The sequence below is a fragment of the Cricetulus griseus genome, chromosome 2 (assembly GCF_003668045.3).
Source record: "Cricetulus griseus strain 17A/GY chromosome 2, alternate assembly CriGri-PICRH-1.0, whole genome shotgun sequence".
Lineage (NCBI taxonomy): Eukaryota > Metazoa > Chordata > Mammalia > Rodentia > Cricetidae > Cricetulus > Cricetulus griseus.
In genome coordinates, this window is record NC_048595.1 from 7,406,080 (window position 1) to 7,428,919 (window position 22,840).

The 22,840-nt window shown below is 45.6% G+C and overlaps 1 protein-coding gene across 4 annotated transcripts in view; it reads left to right on the plus strand.

Moving 5' to 3' along the window:
* Pex14 (peroxisomal biogenesis factor 14) overlaps positions 1–22,840 on the plus strand; it is a 143,120-nt gene that overhangs the window by 103,908 nt on the left and 16,372 nt on the right. For 2 of the 4 annotated variants that reach the window (XM_027398245.2, XM_027398246.2), the window contains one exon: positions 11,962–12,090. The exons of the other annotated variants lie outside the window; for them this stretch is intronic. In XM_027398245.2, the coding sequence (XP_027254046.1) occupies positions 11,962–12,090 (129 nt within the window). The remainder of the gene's footprint in view (positions 1–11,961; positions 12,091–22,840) is intronic. 4 annotated transcript variants of the gene reach the window in all.

Sequence of the window (22,840 nt, forward strand, 5' to 3'; positions counted from 1 at the left end):
ACCTTTAAGCCCATGATTTCTTCTAAGTGTTGTGTGACCAGGTGGCAGGAGCAGCCCATGTGTACTGTTAGGATTTTGTACCATGGGAGTTACAAGAGTTCTTAGAAGGGCCTTATGTAGGAGACTAGTGACTCGTCATGAAGTAATTCCATGTAGCTACATATTTTACCAGATAGCATTTGTGGGAAGTGGGAAAGACAGCCTGCACCAGGGACTTCACACTGTGAGAGCAGATGGGAATGGCTTCGTGAGGGGCCAGTAGATCCAAGCCTCTTCCTCATGCCTGCCCTCAGGCCCTTCCTTCACTGCAGAGTGCAGACGTGTGGTTTATTTCTTACGTTCTTTCTTCTTCGCTTCTCCCTCCTCCTCTCCTTCCTCCTCCTCGGCTTCCTCCCCACCCCCTTTGTGCGTGGCTGGGGATTGAGCCTGGGGTCTGATGTGTACTGGGCAAGTGTTCTGCCAATGAACTGTGCTTCTCCTCTCCATGTGACGATTCTCGGTGACTTCCTTTGCTCTTTTTAAAGATGACATTTGCTATGAGTATAACGTCAGCTCTTTATGTCTGAATGTATCAAAAGTGTTATGAGAAATTTTCAGGTGAATATAAACATTCGGATAATATTCTATTATTGAAATGTAGCACAGATCACCTAATCATTAATTGTCTTTGTTTACTTTTGTGTTATTTTCTGAGGTGTAAGGTCTCATGTAGCCTCGGAATCCATGGAGGACCTTGAACTCTGATTCTTCTCACTGTACCTGGGGGTGCTGGGATGACAGGCCTGTATTACAGTGCCTAGCCCATTGCTTGTCTGTCTGTCTGTCTGTCTGTCTGTCTGTCTGTCTGTCTGTCTATCTATCCATTTATCCATCTATTTATTCATTCGTTTATGGGAACATGAAGGCTGAGGATGTGGCTTGTGGTACTGCGCTTACCTAGTATGTGTGAGGCCCTGAGTTCAATCCCTAGTTCTAGGGGAAAAAGTAATGAAAAGTCATCTTGGTCCGTGCTGTTTTGTTCTGTTGTTAATGTCTTAAAAGTAAAACCATTGAGTCAAAAGGTATGAACATTTTTAGAAGATTGTTGAGGCAGCATACCTAATTGTCTTTCAGGAGTTTCTCCATTTATTTTTCCACTCTACCCTCAGACAGCAGCCAACATTGTGTAAAACAAGTTTTTAACTTAAAAATAATTAGAGTTAATAACTATACCCGTTCATTTGAATGGTGGAGTTAAGTCAGGGACTATGTACTTGAGGAAGATTTGGGCTATTCTCTCTGTCAGTTGTAGAGTTGCGGAGAGGAGCCTGGGCCAGGTTGCAGCCTGTCTAGTAGTGGAGGAGAATGCAATACCACATAGCTGGTGACAAAATCATTTATATATTAACCTATTAGGGCATGAGGTGTTTTAATGTGTTAGTAATGCTTAATGTTGAGGTCTTTATAAAATGCTAATGGGTTCCTGGCCATTTTAAATTTGGGGAAGTAAGTTGACTATCAAACAATAAACCTTTCTTCCAATTATGGATTTAAGATTCAGGATGTAAAAGGAAACCCTGAAGGAGCATTTGTGGCACTCAGCCGGTGACTGAAGAGTGACCCCGCTGCACTGAGCTCGTAGCTCCACAGTGGGTACCACACTGAGGCTTTCCTTTAGGGCGGAAGTCCGCAGCTCCAGGGTGGAGATCACGTGTCAGGCCATAAGCGAATATTTGTTGTGTTTCAGTGGTGGAAACATTTGTATTGCTGAAACAAATATTTAGAGCTGAAAGAAACAGTTGGGCAGCCAGGATGTGTCAAAATCGGACAGATGTTCGCCTTTTAAAAACACATTTTCAATAAAAGCTACCTTAGACTTCACTGCTGTGGCTGTAGCCGTATGGGTTAAGCAAGAACTTTGAAATGTGGTCTTGTTCCTGTTTTGATGCAAGGCACAGCTTTGTACCTTTTCTGTCTTGGTTTTTCTCTTCTAGAAAACAAGGGTAACTATTCTAAGTTCCCCCAGACATGGTGGTGCATGGCTTTTAGCTCAGTATTCGAGAGGCTGAGGAAGGTGGATTTCTGTGAGTTCAAGGCTAGCCTGGTCTGCATGGCAAGCTTCAGGCCAGGTAGGGTTGTAGTGAGACCCTGTTAAAAAAAAAAAAAGAAAAGAAACAAAACAAAATAAAAATTAATTTGGCCATGTGAATACTATCTTAATCTACAGGATATATATATATATATATATATATATATATATATATATGTGTGTGTGTGTGTGTGTGTGTGTGTGTGTGTGTGTGTGTATCATAATCCACAACATACATACATACATACATACATACATACATACATACATACCGTAGTCCACAGGGATATACAATAGAAATTCTTCCTTCACCCCCAGCTGATGGTCCTTCTCTGTGTATAACCCATATTTCCGGTCCCTATCATCCTCTGTGTGCATTATACATACCCACAGCCAAGAACATGATGTGTCTATGCATCGACACACAGTTTTTACAAATAATTTATACCTTTAAATCTTTTTGAGTAATACGTAAACATTTACCATTGTTTGTTTTTGTTTTAAAGCTTTTTTTAAAAAATGCACATGCATACAAGCCCACAAATCTGTAAGAGGGCGTCAGAACTGGAGCTTGAGTTACAGGCAGTTATGAATGGCCTGATGTGGGCACTGGGAACTGAACTGAGGTCCTTGCTAGAACACCCCCCCCCCCCACCCCCCACCCCCGATTTCTTGAGACAGGGTTTCTCCGTGTAGCCTTGGCTATCCTGGAACTCATTCTGTAGGCCAGGCTACACTGAAACTCAGAAACTTTCCTGCTTCCATCTCCCAAGCGCTGGGATTAAAGGCATGCACCACACTGCCGGCTATTTTTCTTTTTGAGACAGGTTCTTACTATATAGCTCAGGGCGACCTGAAACTCACCTAGGATGGTCTCAAATTCTCGCTTTCAAGCTTCCGCTTCCTGAGTGCTGGGATTACAGGCATGAGTCACCATGCCCAGCTTCATATTGTTTTAAGTTGTGAACATTTCCAGGGTCTTCCATCATGTTTGAGATGTGTGTGTGTACTATATGTATAATATTCAGATCAGAGTAGCACACCTTTCGCCTCTATTAATCATTGTTTGTGGTGAAAACACCCAAAGCCCCCTCTTCCAGCTTTAGAAAACGCACTTGGCGCCGCACTAACCATGACAGCCAGCTGCTCTGCCAGCACTTTTTGCTAAGAACCTGCATCTTGTCACAGGTCTCTTTGCATCGCCTGTCCTTTTGCTTTTCTCCTTTACGACTTTGCTGTTGAAGCTGTGCTGTGTCAGGTGTTAACTGGCATAGGCTCTCTGGGGTGGTGAGAGCGCCCCCATGGGGATGGGTGGACATTAGTGAGTCACGATTCCTGTCTGTGTCTTGGATGGCACTCACTCTGGAGACCAGGCTGGCCTCGAACTCACTGAGATCCACCTGCCTCTGCCTTCCCAGTGCTGGGATTAAAGGCGTGCGCCACCATAAATGGCTTCTTTGGGGTTCTTAGTTGTTGTTTCTTTATCTATAAATGAAAAGTGTGGGATGGAGGAAGAGAGAATGGGATAGATTCCCAATAACTTGAAGTTTTCTTTCAGCTCTGACTTTCTTTGATTGTAAAGATGAGTTGCTGTTGCTCAAAAAGGCAGACAAGGGACTGGAGGGATGGCTCAGTGGCTAAGAGCACTGACTGCTCTTCCATAGGACAAGGGTTCTATGGAATTCCCAGCACCTACATGATGGCTCACAGACATCTGTAACTCCTTTGGGAATCCAGTGCCTTTTTCTGACCTCCATGGACACCATGTGCGTATGGTACAGACATACTGGCAGGCAAAAATGCTTACACACATGAAATAAAAAGTAAACTTAAAAAGGCAGACACAGGGCTAGAGATATGGCTTGGTGATTAAGAGCACTGGCTGCTCTTGCAAAGGACCCAGTTTCGATTCCCAGCACTTATATGATGGCTCTCAGCCACCTGCAGCACCAGTTCAGGGTTTCTAATGCCCTTTTCTGACTTCTACAGGCACTGCAGACATGTGGTGTACATACGCACATGCTGTTAAACCACTCATACACATAAAATAAATGAATCTTTTTTTCTTTTTTTAATTTAAATTAGAAACAAGCTTGTTTTACATTTCAATCCCAGTTCCCTCTCCCTCCCCTCCTCACCAGCCCCTTATCCCATCCCCTTTCTGCTACCCAGGGAGGGTGAGGCTTTCCATGGGGGGAAATCTTCAAAGTCTGTCATATCATTTGGAGCAGGGCCTAGGGCCTCTCCCATGAGTCTAGGTTGAGAGAGTATCCCTCTATGTGGAGTGGGCTCACAAAGTCCATTCGTATACTAGGGATACATATTGATCCACTACCAGAAGCCCCATAGATTAACCAGACCTCCAAACTGACAACCACATTCAGGGGGTCTGGAACAGTCCTGTGCTGGTTTCCCCACTATCAATCTGGGTTCCATGAGCAACCCCTTGTTCAGGTCAGCTCTTTCTGTGGGTTTCTCCAGCCTGGTCTTGACCCCTTTGCTCATCACTCCTCCCTCTCTGCAACTGGATTCCAGAGTTCAGCTCAGTGTTTAGCTGTGGGTGACTGCTTCTGCTTCCATCAGCTACTGGATGAAGGCTCTAGGATGGCAGATAAGGTATCATCAGTCTCATTATCGGGGAAGGACATTTAAGGTAGCCTCTCCACTATTGCTTAGATTGTTAGTTGGGGACATCCTTGTAGATATCTGGACATATTCCTAGTGCCAGAATTCTCTTTAAATCTATATGGCTCCCTCTATTATGGTATCTCTTTTCTTGCTCTCCTCTATTCTTCCCCTGACTCAATCTTCCTGCTCTCTCATGTCCTCCTCTCCCCTCCACCCATGCTCCCAATTAGCTCAGGAGATCTTGCCCCTTTCCCCTTCTCTGGGGGACCATGTATGTCTTTCTTAGGGTCCTCCTTAGGGTCCTAGCTTCTCTGGCAGTGTGGATTGTAGGCTAGTAGTCTTTTGCTCTATATCTAAAATCCATATATAAGTGAATACATGCCATGTTTGTCTTTTTGTGACTGGGTTACCTCACTCAGGATGGTTTCTTCTAATTCCATCCATTTGCCTGCGAATTTCAAGATTCCATTGTTTTTGTTTTTGTTTTTTGTTTTTTTCTACTGAGTAGTACTCCATTGTGTAAACGTACCACATTTTCTCCATCCATTCTTCACTTGAGGGGCATCTAGGTTGCTTCCAGGTTCTGGCTATTACAAATAATGCTGCGATGAACATAGTTGAACAGATGTCCTTGTGTATGAATGTGATCTTTTGGGTATATGCCTTAGAGCAGAATTGCTGAATCTTGTGGTAGACTCATTCCCATTTTACTGAGGAGCCGCCACACTGAATAAATCTAATTTTTACAAAGCAAACAACCTCCACAGTCTCTTCTGAGACATTGAAGTGTTGGTGTTGCTGAAGTGTCTTCAATTCCTTGGGCTTTCCCACATATTCATAAAAACTCACCAGGCCTTGGGTTTGTAAGCAGCTGCACATCCCCTGGGCCTGTGAAGAGGCTGCCACAGCTTGTTGCTAAACACCTGCAGGTTAGAGGCTGTCCTCTGTGACAGACAGTGGCCTGTTACCCTCCAGAACTGATGGCAGGCATGAAAGTAGCCCCTCTCCGTGCTTACCTCCAGTGTAGCCAGAGAGGGTTAGAGGGAAAGTGGGGCACCCTTTAGGCTGCACAGATCTAGAAACAGACATTGTGGCTGCTGATTGGAGCCCCTCTGTCTTTCATACAAGAGGTCTCAATTTGTGTAACACAGGGGCAGCTCACTTCCGTCTTGTTCAGTAGGTATACTACTCCCCAGAGGCGCTCAATAAATTTTATAGAACGTTCCCTCCTTATGTGGAAGGCGCTAAGCTCAATGCCTAGTGTGACTGTGATAATTTAGGGCTCCAAGGGTACATCTGCCTTGTGAAATAATCAGCCCAAAGTGTACAAAACTTTGATCTTGGTTGATTTGCCTGTGTCACTGTACTACTGGGCTCAGGCCCTAAGACCCCAGCCTGTCTGCTTTGACATTAAAGTCCTGACTTCAATGTAGTTTGCAGTGGTCCTTTCTCCTGTGTGCTGTGTCGGTAGACTTCTAAGCTTGCTTGCTGGTGTTCTGGTTTTGTCCTAACTCCTGAGAGTTCCACACCTGGATGTGACTGAATGAATGTTCACAGCTCCTCTGTCTCCTTGTGGGGAGCAGCCCTTCTTTTCTTTAGATTTGTAAGCAACCCCCCCCCCCCCGCCCAGTCTCTCTGAGTCTGTAAGCTGGCAGTGAAATACATTGTGCACTGGCTTCTTATTCGGTGATTTACACTGGGAGAGGTGCCTGCTGATATCCAGGGTCCCTTTGTCTTTGTTTAGTTGTCTTCCACATTTGATATATTTAAAGGATGTATTGTTCACTGGGATAAGGAAGGGGTTGGTGCAAGTTTTAATGAAAGGTCCGAGCACTCTGTGCTGAGATAGGAATTATATTTGTGGTTAGATATCTTTCTTTCCCTGGGTGGCAGGAGACATTGCTTGGCTGTTTCCGAAGCAGCCGCTCTACGGAACAGTCTTCATTCAGAAGGATACTGAGAGAGCATCCAGTTCCAAGGCATCAGTAGCAACTTTTTCCCCGTTTGTGCAGACTCCCCTCTTTTAAGGAGAGGGGAAAGGCTCTGGTCCCATTCTTGAAATTACAGTAAGGGAGATAGTTGGAGCCAGCCCACCTCCAGCTTCATTTGCATAAAAACTTTCATTTAGGCTAGTGATATTTAGAACCGTTTTTCTCAAAAAACTGTCTTTTGTTGTTTGGGGAATAGTTATCAGCAGAGAAGAAAGTATTTGGCTTATTTGCTTAATATTTTAACCTAGCGGATTAGACAGGTTAGGGAACTGGGGGAAGGTATAAGAGAGTGGGTGGGGCGGCCCCATAAACAAGGTGATATATAATATTTTTTTTGTTCTCCTTTTAAATAAATACCGATCAGCTTTATGTTCAGAGACAATAGGAGCCGTTGGCTTAAATTTGCAGTTTACTGTATTTATGGCTGTAATATCAAGGTGCTGCCGTCGTAATTTCATGCCCCAATGAGAAGAGCAAGGTCGAAGCAAATGCTTCCATCGGCATCTGCTAGCACACTAACTCATAAACAAGGCCCGGCTGGATCAGGTGGCACGGAATAATACAGGCTAATGAAATACAGCACAGCTTTCCATTACTGTTAGTTTTTACAGTGTCGTCATTACGTGTAATTTATGTTTAAAAAATTCAATTTTATACAAGGCACTGGGAAATAGGGGTCCACAGGTCATCCAACGACTTTTAGAGGCTCCAAGAGTCCTTATTGTACTCTACTGTTAACAAAATGTTAATAAAATAAAATAAAAATACTTTTTCCCTTTCCCCTCCCTGAATCCATTCTGAGAGAGTTGATTTTTCTTTTAATTTGGGGAATATCTTTAGCCAGCTGTCTTCCTTGCCTCATCTCCTCCTGGAATGTGCCAGGCAGATAACTAGTTGTGTTCTGAGAGAGGTGACCCCCGCTCAGTCTCCAGAGTCCCAGATGAATCAGAAATTGAGGGGCTGTGGATGGAGGAAGATGCTCTGAATTCAGGGCCTGCTGCCCTGGCTGTGGGCCTGGGGTTACACACACACACACACACACACACACACACACACACACACACACACACACACACCCCACACACACACACACACACACACACACACACACACACACACACACCACACACACACACACACACACACACCTGCCCCCAACCCGTGTTCCTTTCATTCTCTGCAGTGTGATTGTAAAGCTCAGCCCAAACTGGAAGGTGCTGCTGGGTTCATTACCTTACTTTTCAAACCATCCCTAGCCCCTCTGTCTTGGTTGTTTGCCTTTGCACAATGCAGAGAACACTCTGTCATGTTCCACAGACATTCTCAGCTTTACCTCCACAGACTCCGGCTGAGAGCTGTGCCCAGTAGGCACTGGAGACACTGTGGAGTTGTTTGTTCTGAGAAACCCTTGTGCAGCCAGTCCCACAGTAAATAGCCCTTCCGGGTACTGAGTCTTGGGAGAGGCCTGTGGGGGCATCACGTTCACCCTGGTGTGCTTGGCTTTGTTTGCATTCTAATAGAAACTTTCAGAAAGAGAAAACAGGTTTGTTTATCTGCCAGGAGATAAAATAGGGAGGTGTGGATATCCTGCCTGTCTCTTTGTGATCACCGGGTGCTGCTCCCTCCTTCCATTCTTTTAAAGGCAGCCCCTGTGGAGAAGGGGTTAGGGTTAGGGTTTAGGGTTTAGGGTTTAGGGTTAGGGTTAGGGTTAGGGAAACCCTTGCCCTCCTATCTATCCTGGGGCAGCAGTGGTAACTTCCTGAAGTTTGGGGAATGGAGGGAACCCAGGGAACAAGAAGGGTGCTGGGAGCCTTCACTCAGTTGGTGGGCTGGTGATAGGATGGAGCTTTAGGACCCCCCCCACCTCCCCCACCCCCACCCCCCCACCCACCCCCCACCCCCCGTGGTAGAAGGAAAGCTACTGGGAGGAGATTAAAGCGCCAAGTCTGAGCAGTGTCAGGCAACAGCCATCCACACCTCAACCAAGAGGAAAATGAAAGCTTTATCAAAATGAACGAACTCTTCCAAAGGCAGGTAGGGAGCAGGGGACTTGCTTGCCACTTGCTGGCTTGCTCGCAGGGTGGCAAAGTCCTTTGCTCTCTGCTCTGTTCAGCCATTGCGGTTAGATTATTCCTCACAGATAGCAATCAACTGGAAGGAAGTGTGTGTGTCTAATTTGCATGAGATTATTTAAAACAACAACAACAAAAAGGTCTGCATTAGTCAGGGTGATGGTAAACAGCGCAGAGAGATGCCTTTTATAATATAGCCTGTGCCTTGGCTCTCAGAGCCAAATATAATTCACTTACAATTGGCAGTTTCCTTTATTATTCCTTTTAACCTTTTGGATTCTGCAAGGTCTCAATCAAAGATCTGCATTGTTTATCTTGCAGGGTGAGTAGGAAAGCTGGGGCTAGGGCATCTGGATGTTTATGCATGGGTCCTGTGGCAACAGCTCAGCACCAAAGTAGGGTCATCTCTGTGCCATGAGCCAGTGGCTGGGTAGATAGCCGGTCTTGATTCAGGGGGAAGTGAGTGGCCTCTACTGGGTCTTCCTGCACCCCAGGTGGACCACCTGGCTCTGTAAATATAGTCCTGAAACTGGCAGTGCTGCCTCAGCTGTGGATACCCAGAGAGGCACATGCATGCCCTGTTTGTCACTTTGGAGTTGTTAAAATGTTGTCTAGTTATCCTTTGCAAATCTGACCGGGGTGTCTATAGCCCATGTTTTTATACCCCATGAACTAGTTACTGGCGTTTACCTACAGATGGGGTCCAGGGTGGCAGGGGAGAAAGGAATCCAATCCTTCTCTAAACCTTGACAGACTCAAGACTGAAGTTCTGAGTCTGTCATCCGACATTTGTAACTCTGATTGTCACCTGCATCACTGTTCTGGGGGACAAGTTTGATCTGGGCAGTCCTCACCCCTACCTCACTCAGGCTTTTCATCTGCTGAGTGGGGGCAATGGCTGAGCTAATTCTCCAACTCTAAAGTTAGGCTCTTTTTTCCCCTCTTCCTTCCTTCCTTCCTTCCTTCCTTCCTTCCTTCCTTCCTTCCTTCCTTCCTTCAAGAAAAATGACTCAGTTATTGAAACTAAATCAAAACCCTGACTCTCCAGGAGAACTAGGTATCTAAGAATTCCAGCCAGTGTAAATTTAGAGCATCAGATGACAAGGTCTCAGGGAAGCAAGAGTTGGAAGGAAGTGCTGATGCCATTTAAACCATCGCCTCACTGTGGGCTCGGCCGAGGTAATGCAAGGTGTGTTTTATTAGGAAAACAGGCTTCGTAAAAGCTCAGGGCCAGAGGGCAGAACAATGGGCAGAAAGTCCTGTTCCTTTAACCAGCTCCAGCTCCCAAGGCTGAGGCACAGCCTGTAACTTGCTGTATATTTCCCCAGCGTTAAACATTATCGTACTTGTTTATATTTGAAAGAGCCAAAAGGGAAGATGAGAGTGCAACCGAATGCTCCTTTTGGGAAAATTATCCTCATTTGCAGCAGCAGCTGACAGGGCACATGCTCCTCCAGGGTTATAGAATTCCGTGGTGTGCCAGCGACCAGCAGCCTATGCTGACGTGGCCGATGCTGCTTCCTTCCTTCTTCCAGCCGTGCAGAGGAGCGCCCCTTACTATTTAGGAAGAGCAGTTGGCAGGTGCAAGAGCCCAAGAGGCACAAGCTCTAGGGAACTGTGTCCTGCAGTCTTGCCTGGCTTGTCTGTCTGTCCTATCCTTGTTCTGGGGAGGAGAAATGATAGGAAAAGCAACATTTGTGGCCAGCTGTGTCTGTAAGAAGTGGGGCGCCTTCTCCAGCCCCAGTCTAGATGAGCGCTGCCCACGGTACCCTAGACTGACAGCGGTAGTGCTTGCTTGCTTGCTTCCTGTTAGCTTCTATGTATGTAAAGAGGGAAATTGCTGCTGCAGCACAAAAGGAGGAAGGTCAAGGGCCATTTTTGAATAGGTGAGGCACTCCCTTGACCATTTGCAGTAGGGCATGAAAAGTCTGAGGGATGGCTGGAGTCCACTCAGGCCAACAGGATGCAGGGCAAGGCTGCGCTCCAAAGCATTAATGTGCACCATGTATTAGCCCCCAGGCACACAGTGGAGGCACCGCAGCATTGCCTCGTGCTTCATCCACCCCTAGGGGCAAGTATACCATGCTGTGGGGCTCTAATGGAGAGCCGCTGACCAGATGTGGAAAAGCTCTCGGCTCTGGTTTAAAAGCTCTGTGTTGTGTTGCAGCTCCACTGGATATTGGGATCCCGGAACAGCCTGGACTAGCTTGCGTTGTCACACTAGGGGTGACCTCTCACCGTTTTCCCAGCCGCGGTGGTGGATCTCTTTTGTACACACCATTATTTCCTGCGTGGGCTCTGTGGGAATCTTGTCACACACTGGGGCTCTCCACTTCACTCCTAGTGTTCTGTGCACATCCTTCACCAGCAGTCAGTCAGCCTCGGGCCCACCAAGGATTAGGGTTTTGGTGGGCTTTCACTTGCCTTCCATTCCTTCTTGGGAAAATCCTTTCCACATGCCATAGCCACTGCAGATGGCGCCCTGCGATCTCTTCCTGCCCTGTGTGTATTGTAGTTTAGAGTGTCGGGGGATTAAAGAAAGGGGGAAGAGAAACTAGCCAAAGGCGGTCCAGGCAGCCCGTGATGGGGTAGAGCAATAACCATCTGAAAGTGTGGGCCTGGTCTTGTTTTGATCTGTTTTCTTGTTTTATTTTCTTCTTTACATTCTATATCCCATTCATACTAATCACAGTCAGTCCTGATTTTTCTTTTTATTTCTGCATTTGTCATAAAATAAAGCAAATTATTCCCGTCTTCGGAAACGATCTAGACTAATTAGTCGTCTCACCCAATAATTAGTTTTTTGTTTCCCTGTCTGTTTTCATGCATTATTGTTAGTTTTTTCCCCTCTTTTTTTAACACCATTACAGATTAAAATGAGTCACATTTGCAGTTGATGGTATCTGTTTTCGGGGGAAGAATGGAGAATTGCAGTATGGAGCGACTTCAAAAGCAGCAATAAACTCAAGGATAAATTAAGGAAATTGAATGAGCCACATTTGGAAGCAGTGTGGAGGCTAATATTCTGTCGCTTAAGGTTAAATTGCAACTGAGAGAGGTTCCCAAGAATCCAAAATCAAGGAGGCAGCGTGCTTGAATGCAAGGCGCTCTGTGGCCGTCAGGGCTTCCTTGCAAAGGCAGACTTTGCTGCAGTGTGGGTGCTGGCGACATCCTCACCTGTGTCCTTTGCTCTTCTCCCCAGGGCTGACGGACGATGAGATTGACCTGGCTTTCCAGCAGTCGGGCACTGCTACAGAAGAGCCTCCATCCTTGGGCCTGGCTACGCCAGTGGCTCCTGTCCAGACCCCCCACCTCATCGCACAGCCATGCAGTAAGTCACCCGATCCACGGCTTGCTGAACTGGGGCTGGGACTCAGGACACTGGCAAAGAGCAAGGCTCCACAGCTTCCACCAAAGCAAAATGGGAGAACTTGGCTTCTCTAGCAATGAAAAAGTGGCACACTTAAATTTGTCTAGGGCCAGTGTAAGCATGTGCCAAAGTTTGCAGGGGACAAGGAGCCAGCCACTGGTGTTGTTTTAGGCTCTCCAGTCACAAAAATGATCAGTTCTGCCTCCTTACCCCAGTGGTTCTCAGTGGTGGCCTAACACAAGCATGGGAGTTGTAAGTGGCTTCTCCTTTGCCCATGGAAGTAATTGTCTCCTAATTTTGTTTTTTTTTTTACACTTAATATTAATAGATTTAGGTCAGCCTTTGCTCCCTTGTCCTGACTCCACTGAGCAGATTCATACAGTGACAGATTCTCAGGGAATTTCAGATTAAGTACAAAGGTCCTTTAATGATGGCATGGAACCCTGGTGGAGGGGAGTTTGTTGTTTTAAATGGAGGTTGCCATAGTAACAGATACAGGGCTGTGTATTCATCCAAACAAGAACATCACCTCTTCTGTAAGTCACGTGGAGAAATCTAAAAAAGTTACAATTATCTTCAAAGCTATAAGAAACAGCCTAGGTTTGTTTCTTTTAAGTAACTCAGCATAGGTTCTATTGTCTTTCAAGTCTTTTCTAAAATTGTCATTTTAATTGTCTAGAAGTCTTACTTTTTCCAAAAAGTGATTTAAAAAAGAGTTCAAGAACAGATTTTAAAGGGTGTATTAAAAAAAATGGCAGGTTCAGCCAGGCAATGGTGGTACACACCTTTAATCCCTACATTTGGGAAGCAGAGGCAGGCAGATCTCTGTAAGTTTGAGGCCAGCCTGGTCTGCATGCAGAGTGAGTTCTAGAACAGCCAGGCCTGTTACACAGAGAAACCCTGTCTCCAAAAGCAAAAACATTAAAATTAAAAAGAAAAAAAAATACAGTGCCAGGCTCATTTTGATTCGGAGCACAGGAACTCCTGCCCTCTTCCTTCTCCCCTTATGAGCACTTTTGCCTGGCTTGCCTGCAGCTGGGAGGTGCTCTCTCCCCAGCAGACAGGACAGCAGGGTGTCCTCTCCTGTAGTCAGGTGTGGTGACAGGTAGAGAGTGCATCACAGATTGCATTTAGAGTCCTTTGCTTTCTGGGCAATGCTAAGGGGCAAAGCCAGTTTACATATACCCATGTGTCTTGTCCCTTTGTGCCTGGCCTGAGCCACTGAGTAGCATGAAGACTCATTTCTCTTTCCCAGCCGAAATCCTCTCAATCTATTGTGTAGGCTTCGGACTCTAAGCATACTATTTAACCAAAGGCTAAGTAAGTGTCCACACTTTCTGAGTTGTGTCCCCGAGCCCAGCCGTTTAATGGGATTTGTTGAGGATAGGCAGTGGCAGCTGGGTGCAGAATTGTCTAAGCACATCTGTTGTGTTCCAGCTGTTTCCTCCCACAGCTTAATACCAAAGAGGTCTCTCTGCTACTTGAAAACTTCCTGCTCAGAACAAATTGTTCTGCTTGGTCACAGAGTTGGCATCAAACATCATATACTTGCCTGCCTTCTGGAAGCGCAAAGGGTTAACTATTAGTTTTTCTGGCCTGCCCCAGCGGTTGAGTCTGCAGTCTCCTTCAAGATTGCAGGCTTAGACTCTGTTAGTCTCCTGGTCCTAACAATAACACATCTTTTTAGAGACAGGCTTCCTCCCACTTTGACACTGGCGTGGAAACAATGGTAGTGATACTTTTTAATACTGGAGTTTTCAGTTGTCACCATTGAGCTTCATTCTTTGCATACTGCTCCATTACTCCTTTCAGCTCCAGGGTGACTTTGCTCTTCACTTCTGTACTTTTGCCAAGAGGTGTCAAAACTGCTCAAAAAAAAAAAGAAAAGAAAAGAAAAAAGGAAAAAAAAAAAGCTTGATTTTGATTAATATAGAGAAACAAGACTTTGCCTGACTGATAATAAAACTGATAAATGACATTTGAATTACTTGTAGTGGTAATTTATTACATAAAATATCTTTTATTTGACATACGATTAGTTGCTGGAAGCATCACTCAATCTGACGAGTTTAAACATGCTCTAAAATGAACCCCAGTAAAAACCAGGGCTGTCGGCTGCTGGCGTTATGAAATATACTAATCCTGGAGTGAGGAAAAAATCTGACTTTAAATATTTAAATGATTAATTGGGTTTATATATTTTTTTTACCTCTCTAACCCCCTTAATTACAAGCAAACTCAGGGGAGTTTCTGAACTAGGTGCGCAATCTGCATGCTTATCGCCCAGGCATTGTCTGTGCCTGGGATGGATTTATGGCCTCTGTTCATGTGTGCTCTTGCTGATTCTGTGCCTAGATCCACAACAGCCCTTTCCTTCCCATTGCTCAGCTGTTTAAGAACATTTCATCTTTGAACCCAAGTCTAGAAAACGGGGTTCCCTCGGCACAGTCCCAAACGCTCTCGTGTCAGGGTTTGGGTCTCTTTGAGACTACTTGTAGACCTGGCACGTGCTGCCCTTTATCTCCCAGCCTGGCCTGGTGACTGGGCTGCCGGTGCCTCATTTGCCATCTCTGCTTTCTGGTGAGTGTATTTGACCTTGAAGTGTTAGTGGATGCCACCAATGAAGAGAACACGGGGAGAACATGTTCAGTTCAGTGTGTAAGCACCTGCTAGATGCTCAACTCTGTGTTATGTGGGAGCTCCAGAGCATGATCTTTTGGAATCTTCAGGCTCTTAAGAAAAAGAGAATAGTATCAGATATTGTGACTTAATGCCAAAATTAATTATACCGACAAAAAATTCTGTAAGATTACAGAAAAGAGAAAAATTAATGTGGGCTAAGGAAGTCAGGAGGCTTTGTGAAAGTGGCAGGAGATGACACCCAGAGAAGCCTGGTGTCATCTAGTGTGAGAATAAACCAGTGTTCTGAGGGCTTCAGAAAAAGTCAGGCAGAGCTCAAGGAAAACCAGGCTAGGATGGGTGGAGAAGCCTGATACTCAGTGCCTCCTCTTGGTTACCTTGTTTGACTTTGCATCAAGCCTCCCTGTGGCATTCACAAGCCCTGTGGATAGGTTCTGGGTCCTGCTCCATCCCCAGCTCAGTCATTTGTGCTGAGCTGTCTTGTTTCCACCCAGAGAGATAAGCACCAAGGGGTACTTTGGTATAAGCAGGGCCTGTGTAAATTTTGTGGGGCGGTGCTGGGCTCCAGCATTGGCCCTCGTCTTTGATGGGCAGCGGAACCCTTAGAGGCTGGCCTGAGCTTTAGTTGCCTAGGGGTGGCAGAGAGCTTTGTCATTGGGTTAGAAGTCCTGAGAGTTCTTCTCAGTTTGCTTCTGTTACAGCCCTATTTAGTAACATATGCTTACCCCGATTATCTTAACTCATTGAGCAAACACTCATTATCGAGTAACTCCCAGGTACTAGGTACTGTGCTAGACCCCTGGGACAAAAGGTCATTAACAAGATCTGTTAGTTTTCCATTGCTAAGACTTGAGAGAGTCAACTTAGAAAGAGAAAAAGGTTATTTTTGGCATACAGTTCCAGTCTGTGATTGGTTGACCTGGTGGTTTGGACTCTGGTTATGGGTGACAATGGCAGAGAGCATATGGCAAAGAGAAACTGTTGGTGTCATGGCCAGAGATGAAAGGAAAGAGAGGTTCTGGGGTTTACATCAGTCACCCCACAGCGGCCGAAGATCTCTCTTGGACGTTCTCCCTACCTCCTGAGAGCACTGGGGGATGAGAGCTCCAAACCGCAGCACAAGTCTGACCACTGTCTGCAGTTGCCCTCGTCTAGTGGAAAGGATGGTTAAGCCAGCATGTCAGTGCCTGGGGGCCAGACCAGGGAGGAGGCCGGTGCCGAAGAGGAGAAGGGGCGCTCCTGAGAGCAAGAGCTTCAGTGACCCTGTGGGTGATGGGTTCAGTGTTCTGACAGGGTGGACAAGAGCGCAAAGACAGAAAACTGCATGATGACCTTAAGGATCTCTGGTTGATCCAAGAAGCTAGGGGGAGGGGAAAAAAGACAGCTAAGCCGTCACACTGACAGGAGAACCGGCAACATGTGATAGCCGGTCGTCTCTGAAGTTGTGTTGTCTGTTTGAAGAGATTGTCCTGAGACGAATGTGAGAGTTGGACGGGTAGGGGTGTGCCTGTCTGAGCTGCTCTTGCCCTCCTCGTCCTCTTTGTCCAGCAACGTACTTTTCTTCCCCAAGGTTGGGGTTCGCTGTCCACACATCTTTGCAGTGCTTCATTCTGACCCGATGGAGGTGTCCTGTGCCTCTCGCAACCCCCTGCTCCCCATCACACTGTACTTATGTTTGCTTTAGTGGCTTTTCTGTAAATCTGTGAGTCCTGAGGCTTTTAAAAAACTCACATAGCATCTCCATTCTTGTTATCGTGTATTCTTCCCCTGACTCACACTTTCTGCTCCCTCATGTCCTCAGCATCCCTCTTCTCCCCTTCTCATTCTCCTAGCTCCCTCCCCCCTCTTCCCATGCTCCAAATTTGCTCAGTAGATCTTGAACCTCTCCCCTTCTCCAGGAGACCATGTATGTCTCCCTTAGGGTCCTCCTTGTTTATTAGCTTCTTTGGCAGTGTGGATTGTAGGCTGGTAATCCTTACTCTATGTCTTAAATCCACATATGAGTGAGTACATATCATCATGTTTGTCTTTTTGTGATTGGGTTACCTCACTCAGAATGGTTTCTTCTAGATCCATCCATTTTCCTGCAAATTTCAAGATTCCATTGTTTTTTTTTTTTTTTTTCCGCTGAGTAGTACTCCATTGTGTAAATGTACCACATTTTCTCTATCCATTCTTCGTTTGAGGGGCATCCTGGCTGCTTCCAGTTTCTGGCTATTACAAATAGTGCTGCTATGAACATCGTTGAGCATATGTCCTTGTTGTATGAATGTGCTTCTTTGGGGTATATGCCTAAGAGTGGAATTGCTGGATCTTGTGGTAGACTGATTCCCATTTTTTTGAGGAGTCGCCATACTGATTTCCAAAGTGGCTGTACAAGTTGACACTCCCACCAGCAGTGGAGAAGTGTTTCCCTTTCTCCACATCCTCTCCAACATGAACTGTCATGTTAGAGGGAGACATTTTTGGTTTACAGAGAAATCAGGCACTAGGGAAATGTCTGGAGATCTACAAAGATGACACCAGCTAACTATCTCAGCAAAGGAGAAGAGGCTACCTTAAATGCCCTCCCCTGATTATGAGATTGATGACTGACTTATATGCCTTCATCCAGCAGCTGGTGGAAGTAGAAGCAGACACCCATAACTAATCACCGATCTGAACTAGAACCCAGATGCAGAGAAGGACCAGTGAAGAGCACAGAGGTCCAGACCAGGCTGGTAAAACCCACAGAAACAGCTGACCTGAACATCCGGGAACTCTTGCTCCCCAGTCTGATAGCTGGAATACTAGCATGGGACTGATCCAGACCCCAGGAACATGGGTTTCTGTGAGGAAACCTCAGAAATCTATAGGACCTCCTGTAGAAGCCCAGTATTTATCCCTAGCATAGGTGTGGACTTTGGGAGCCCATTCCATATAGAGGGATACTTACTCCCTGAGCCAAGACACACGGGGGTGGGCCTAGGCCCTATCCCAAAGGATACGAAAGACTCTGATGACACCCAATGGAAGGCCTCACCATCCAGGGGAAGCAGAAAAGATATGTGACAGATAAGGTTTTAGTTGGGGGGGGGTAGGGGAGGACGGGTGGGAGAAGGGAAATGGGATTGTCATGTAAAACAATCCTGTTTCTAATTCAAATAAAAAAAGTTGGAAAAAATAAAAATAAATCATTTGAGAATAAAAAAAGAAAAAGAAAATATTTTGGGGGAAAAAAAACAACAAAAACTCAAATGGCTTGAGGCTCTGACTTAGCAGATGTCTAGAAATGCTTGTTGCCTGGGTGAACTGTGGTGGAGAACTGAGAAGAAATGCCTGGTGACAATACCCATTTGGTCACAAGCCCATCAGCCAGACCATTCCCACGTGCAGTCCATGTAGGCTGTTCTGGGCGGTTGTAGAAGCAGGGACAGGAGGTCAGTCAGTGTTCAATGCCTAGGAAGCCTGGTGTTTGGGGAAGGACAGAGATGAGTAGCCTCTGCGCAGCAATGATCTTGGGAGTGTCCTTTCAAACAACAGTTTGAAACTCCAGAACGGTGGTCTTCAGAGCCTTGAAAAGATGAGGCTTGAACTGGCTTTGCATGTCACTAAGCCAAGGCTACATTTTGGAAAATAGGTCTTCTCTGCTACCTAAACAAAGGGCATCTCGCTTACCATGGCAGCTCTGCAGTCTTCAGGGACCCAGCTCTGCCTCCTTGACAGCTTGCTGGCATCTGTCTTGTCCTGCCCACCTGCCCCAGCCCCAAGTGACCCATCTGCCACCACCAGCCTACAGGAAGGAAAAGGACCAGCTGCCTCCCAAGGATATCTCCTCCATCCCCTACTTGCTAACAGGGATGTGGTTGTATCGTCTTCCCATCTACAAGAGAGGCTGACAAATCGGGGCAGATATTGGGAGCTATGGCTGTCCAGGTCGATTCTGCCCTCCTTATCATCTGTTCCCAACAAGGTGTCTCTGGAGCTGACGTGAATGCTTACATCAGGGTGCTGTTAGCTGGGCCTAGGCAGGCTCTGGTGGCTAGTGCTGTGGTATTTAGAAAGGTTCAGCTGGCATATTAGGGGTTAGGACTTGCTACTTTATTATCTCTCTTTATAACATCTAAATGTTAGATTCTTTTGTATAAGTCAACCATTATCAGGCAGGGATTTTCAGGCTGTGTTAGAATCCTTAGGTCATATTTCTCCCTTGGTTTCAGCCGCTAACGGGTTGGGGAAAACTTAGCACCTGGGTAGTTGGGTTTTTCTCTCAGCCACCACTAACTTCCTTGAAAAAACATTGAACAGGGTATGTGTGTGTGTGATCTTTATTGAGGGTAGTTTGCATGAAATAAAATGCACCCTTTGTAATTGTGCCATTTGAGCTTTGAGTGTGCACCTTCGTGTAAGCAGCACTCCATTGCAGAGCATTTCCAACACCCAAAGGGTCCCTTGTGCCCCATCCCCACCCATTTCCAGTCAGTCCGGCCCCATCCTGCCTCCAGGGCAACCACTGCTCTGCTTTTTCTTGCTGCCTGTTAGATCTTTCTTCCCTGAGTTTTGTATAAATGGAATCATATGGCATGTACGCTTTAGTTTGGTCTCTGCCCAGGGTAGTGCTGAGATACATCCAAGTTGCTGTCGTGTAGGAAGTTGCTTCATTTATTACTGAGCCATATCCCAGTGTTTGTTTATCCACTCAGCAGTTGATGGACTTTGGGCTGTTTCCAGTTTTTAGCCATTATGAATAAAACTCTTGTGAACATTCATGTACAAGACTCTATGTGCTTTTATCTCTCTTGGGTGAATGCCTAGGAGGAGAATTGCTGATTTGTATGTTAAGTGTATGTTTAACCTTATAAGAAACTGGTAAACTGTATTCCAGAGTGGTTGTCCTGTGTCCCACCAGCAGCCTCGGCCTCGGCAGCAGCTCGTGTTCTCCAGCGGGAGCCTTGATGATCTGTGCGTGCGTGCGTGCGTGCGTGCGTGCGTGCGTGCGTGCATGCAGGGCTGACTCCCGATGGCTGACGCTCCTCCTCCATGGTGTCTGTTGAGGTTCAGCGCCGTCGTGTGCTTATTGATCATGTGTACATCTTCTTTTGGGATGTGTCTACCTGTCTCGTCGTCGTTTCCTGTCAGGTGGATGTATCATCAGTCCTTGCTCTCTCACCTTCCACTTAGAGGGGCAAAGATCTGATGCTTTGAATTTGGCACCGTCTTGGTGAGGGGCGAAAGGCCTTAGAAAAGGAAGGTTGTAGTTGTGATGGCGTACACCTGCACCTACCCCTTATACCATCCATGGCGTCTGCCAGTCTTTTCTGCTAGAAAGATGTTTCGTGGTGTTTGTTGTATATGGTGCTGGGGATGAGCCCTGCTGTCAGTCTGCCGATCTGCAGCCAGTTCAGAGTTGAGTTTTATTTCCTTTCATTTTATTTATCATACTCCAGTACATGGGTGGAGGTCAGAGGACAACCTGTAGAAGTTGGTTTCTGACTTCTATCATGTGGTTTCAGGGGATTGAACTCAATTTACCAGTCTTAGCAGCAAGCACTTTTACCTGTTGAACCATCTCACCAGACCCTCAAACAATTTTTTTTTTTTTGGAGCTATTGGAGTATATTTTATATATGACAAAAATCCATTTTTAATGGTTTTTGGTAACTCAGCTGAAGTACAGCCATTGCCATAGAGCAGCTGTAGAGACTTCTTATACTCTTGGAGGGAGAGGGGGCCCTTGGACTCACAGTTGATCCTTGTTCCTGCCGCTATCCCCAGGCAACCAGTAGTCTAATTTCCATCACCATAAATTCACCTCTTCTGAGCATCTTAGGTAAATGGAATTGCAGAGTGGGTGATTTCTGAGCGCTCCTTTTCACTGCTGGTTAGTATTCCATTGTATGAATGGCCCTCATTTTGTGTACAGTTGATGGACAGACAGTTAGGTGATCTCCTGCCATGTTTTTGACTTTCTGTGTACTGTGAGTTGAACTTGGAGGCTTGTGCAGGCTAGGCAGGTACTCTACTGTCAAGCTGTGTCTTTGGCCCTGTTTTGGCTAATGCATATAATGCTGCTGAGAGCATTGGTGTGCAAATCTTACGTGGACTCACGCTTGGATGGATGGTGTCTAGCACGAAATGGCTGGATACCATGTTTCTGATTTCTGGACCTTAATTATTTTCTTTCTCATCAGTTTTCTGATGTATAATATGCATGCAATTAGAGTCCTGGTTCTTCAGTCACAATGTAGAAAATATGCCAAAAGGGCAGTGGTTTTTTTTTTTTTTTTTTTTTTTTTTTTTTTTTTTTTTTTTTTTTTTTTTTTTTTTTTTTTTTTTTTTTTTTTTTTTTTCCCAAGACAGGGTTTCTCTGTATTATTTTGGAGCCTGTAAGAACTACTTTTTTTTTTTGGTTTTGTTTTTTGAGACAGGGTTTCTCTGTGGCTTTGAGGCTGTCCTGTTACTTGCTCTTGTAGACCAGGCTGGCCCCAAACACACAGAGCCCCACCTGCCTCTGCCTCCCGAGTGCTGGGATTAAAGGCGTGCGCCACCACTGCCCAGCTTAGTGGCTTAGTTTCTATTACCTCAAAGAGTTTCTTTGTGTCTCTCCCCACCTCATTCCTGTTAACTACCAGTCTGTACCTTGTCACCACGGCTCTGTCTCCTCACAAGCTTCATTGATGCCCAGTGACATGCATGGAGTTTCTGTGCTTACTTTATTCCCAAAAATGCCATGTTGGCATACACATTTCACAACTCCTAACCCGTGTGTGTGCTTGCGTGCGTGCGTGCGTGTGTGTGTGTGTGTGTGTGTGTGTGACACACACACACACACACACACACACACAGAGAGAGAGAGAGAGAGAGAGAGAGAGAGAGAGAGAGAGAGAGAGAAAGAATTGTGTCATGGGGAGCCACATGAAGTGGAGGTCAAAGAGCATGTCAGCTCTCTCCTACTGTCCTAAAGACTGAACCAGGACGTCAGACTTGGTGGCAAGCGTCTTTGCCCACTCTGCCATCTTCACTGATTCCAGTGTGAGGTGTGAGAGTTCTAGGGGTTTTGCTTGTTTTGTGATTCCACATCTCCTTGTTGGGATTTGGTTCTCTCAGTTTTAAGTTTAGCCTTTCTAGCATTTATGTAACAGAACCTCACTGTAATTTCCATTTTGTATTTCATAGAGTGATTAATGATGCCAAGCTTGTTTTCAGTTTTTTTGGTTTTGTTTTTGTTTTTCTTATTTTTATGTGTCTTTAAGTGTTTTGCTTGTATGTACATTTGTGTACTGCATGTGTGCCTGGTGCTGTAGAGGCCAGAAAAGGGCATCAGATCTGTTGGGACTGGAGTTACAGGCAGCTGTGAGCCTCCATGTAGATGCTGGGAATAGAACCTGGGTCCTCTGCAAGAACAACCAGTGCTCTGAACCACTGGGCCAGCTCTCCAGCCCCCTCTTTTTAGGGGCTTGCTGGTCATGCATACATGTTTTATGAAGACTCTTGCAGGCCTTTGCCCTTTTTAAAGCTGCCTTGTCTTTGACTTGTTGAGTTGTTAGACTTTGTCTATATTCCCTCCTGTTTGCATCTCTTGTCTCCCAGCCTGTGACTCACCTTTTCAGTTTTGTGACAGTGCCTTTTGTTGACATCCATTCTTTTTTTCAGTTGTTTTGCCTTTTATGGTGTAATGATTCTTTCTCTGTTCCACCAGCCAGCTCCCAAATAATAATACAGAAACTTACTAATTGTGAAAGCTAAGCCTTAGCTTAGGCTTATCTCATTAGCTCTTAGAACTTAAATTAACCCATTTATATAAACCTATATTTTGCTTTGTGACATTTTATCTTTCGTTCATTCTGGATGTCCGATTCATTCCATGTCCTTTTGGTGTCTCCCCTGTGCCTTATCTCCTCCTCTTTCTTTCTCTCCCCAGAAATCCCACCTATACCTATACTTCCTGCTTGACTATTGACTGTTCAGCTTTTTATTTCACAATCACAGCAATACATTTTCACACAGTGTACAAATATTCCACAACATTATGGCCCACACTTTTTATATCTTTGTCTGTCCTGAGACTCGACTTCTATATTTTCTGTTTTCA